At 34.3% G+C, this 2,859-nt stretch overlaps 1 protein-coding gene across 1 annotated transcript; it reads left to right on the plus strand.

Annotated features, from left to right (window-relative positions):
* Window positions 1-1,031: 1,031 nt before the first annotated feature.
* LOC111905718 (17.8 kDa class I heat shock protein) lies at window positions 1,032-1,772 on the plus strand. The gene has a single exon (XM_023901441.3). It carries the CDS (start codon window positions 1,145-1,147, stop codon window positions 1,616-1,618), a length of 474 nt encoding a protein of 157 aa, XP_023757209.1. The 5' UTR covers window positions 1,032-1,144; the 3' UTR covers window positions 1,619-1,772.
* Window positions 1,773-2,859: the final 1,087 nt, after the last annotated feature.

A 2,859-nucleotide genomic window follows, 5' to 3' on the forward strand; every position in this document is an offset into this window, starting at 1 on the left:
AAAGAAACCCTATTATATTTCAATGTGGCGTCGATATATAATAGCAAAGAAAGGAAATAAATGATGAAGCTTAACCGATTATAGTAAAAGACATTCTTGCTGACTTGCTCACCCCTACACTAATATAGGAATGGCAATGGGGCGGGTTCGGGGCGGGGCATGGATTCCCAAACCCGCCCCGATAACTTTCGGGTATCTTATCGGGGCGCCCCATTGGGTTTCGGGTTTCCCCGTCGGGTTTCGGGTATCTTATCGGGTTTACAACAATTGATAACGAAATCTTTATTCTCTTTTAGGGTACCCCAATGTCTTATAAAATATACATGTTCTAGCAACTCTTTTAAATTAAAAACATGATGCATCACTTTAATAAAATAAACTGGACGTTATATTAAAAATTATTTGATTTAAGTTTTGTTTAATACGTCAAAACACATAAAAATGATCATTAACACCAGATTGTTAATAACTAAAAAAATTGTCCACAATAAGTATTTTATATTTGAACGCGTACAATTAACAGCAAAATTTTTTGAACATTATATATATATATATATATATATATATATATATATATATATACACACACACACACACATATATATATACATATATAATCGGGGCGGGGCGGGTCGGGGCGAGGATAACCCACTCCCTGCCCCGAACCCGATAAAAAACCCAATAACGACCCGTTACCCGACCCGAAATGATCGGGTTTCGGGTTTCCCCATCGGGTTCGGGCTTTTTTGCCATCCCTACACTAATATAACTATATAAGTGATTATTGTAAAAGAGGGTTTGATTGGTTTAAAAATAATCTTATATATTAGATTCATTTCTAAGATAAATCAAATAGCCAGGTAAAATCATAAAATGCCACTACATATGGGCCTAATATAAATTCCTATTGATCCATTTGGCCAGTCAAAGAGGCCCATCTCCATGTTTCACTTTGAAGTTCTAGAGAGTTTGAGACGTCCGAGTTCTCCACAAGCTTCAAGATGAGCCTAGAAATTCCTGTCCCACTCGGCTTTTCCCTCCTATAAATAATAATCACCGGTCGACCTCCTTACATCTCAAGAGACAAGAGAACTTTCGATATCATAGTGTCACAATATTAGATCAATCGTCAAAAGCTTCAGCCATGTCGATCATTCCAAGCTTCTTTACAGGCAGAAGGAGCAACGTATTCGATCCCTTCTCCCTCGACATCTGGGACCCTTTCCAGGGCCTTTCCAGTGCTCTCAGCAACCTTCCCGAATCATCACGTGAAACAGCAGCAATCGCCAATACCAGAATCGACTGGAAGGAGACGCCGGAGGCCCACATTTTCAAAGCGGACTTGCCTGGGCTGAAGAAAGAGGAGGTGAAGGTGGAGGTTGAAGAAGGAAGGGTGTTGCAGATCAGCGGAGAGAGGAGCAGGGAACATGAAGAGAAGAACGACAAGTGGCATAGGGTTGAGAGGAGCTCCGGGAAGTTCTTGAGGAGGTTCAGGCTGCCGGAAAGTGCAAAACTGGAAGAGGTGAAAGCTAGCATGGAGAACGGCGTGCTGACAGTGACCGTGCCCAAGGCGGAAGAGAAGAAGCCGGAAGTGAAATCCATTGACATTAGTGGTTAAGGATTTACAGAGCTGCTAATATATTATGAGTATTAAGTGTGTTTAATAATTGCATAAGTTAAGAAATTGTGTTGTAGAATTGTTGTCCTCGTTTAATTAAGATGATGTGATCTGATTTCTATACGATAATGTTGTATTGACTTGTTTGCTCTAATTTGTTTATATATGGTCTTCTTACTCTTCTATAATATCCGTCATTTAGAATTAGTTGTTTGTGTGATTGTGTCATTATTGGGTAGGGTTTTTTTTTTTTTTTTAGCATTGTGTTGATAAGCATGATATTATGTTAATCATTTGAGTTTTTGTGACTTGGTTAGGCATATACAAAATATGATTAGATCTATTGATATATATACTTAAATTCTGGTACTATTCAGGTCTTATGGTTATGGAGGTTCGTCTGTATAATTTCAGGGCATGAGGCAAAGTCTCATGTTGACAACGGGGGATTAATCATTGTATGAAAGTTGATCCGAAAACCTTCGTTAGGAAAGAAAAAAATACCATGATTATATATATATATATATATATATATATATATATATATATATATATATATATATATATATATATATATATACTATCTTATAAAACAAATTCCACTATTTCTAAACATAGATTGAATAAAATAATAATATTTTTTTTAATACGTCCAAATCATTAAGCTAATTGTACAACTAATCACTAATAAAATAATATTAAAATTTAAACAAACTCCTATAAATCTTCTCTTCCAAGGTTTTGACCAGATTTTTTTTCATCCAAATAATACTTAACACCCTATAATTTGGTCATTTCATTAATTTTCTTTATTTTTAATATGAGATATTTCCTAAAACAAACTAATGATTGAATTGAAAATAATCATTCTCCATCGAAAAAAATTAATTATCGAAACAAACTATTTGTTGTCCGCCGCTTTGCGCGGGTAAAACAGCTAGTGTGTGTATATATATATATATATATATATATATATATATATATATATATTAGCATTTGGTTTGATAACCATGATATTAGGCTTATATATATTATTATTTTAATCATCAAATACGAAAAAACAGTTATGTCCAGTATTAAAGAATGGATCGAGGAATAAAAACTTAAATTAACAAATTCCTTTGATGAGATTCACTTGTGAAATGATGTTTTTATTTACTATTTAGGATAGGTGACATGATAAAAATATAAGATACCAAACAAAATTGGGACGGAATTGTAATTTAAACTTATGTTCATGT

The sequence above is a fragment of the Lactuca sativa genome, chromosome 2, assembly GCF_002870075.4.
Source record: "Lactuca sativa cultivar Salinas chromosome 2, Lsat_Salinas_v11, whole genome shotgun sequence".
Taxonomy (NCBI): Eukaryota; Viridiplantae; Streptophyta; class Magnoliopsida; order Asterales; family Asteraceae; genus Lactuca; species Lactuca sativa.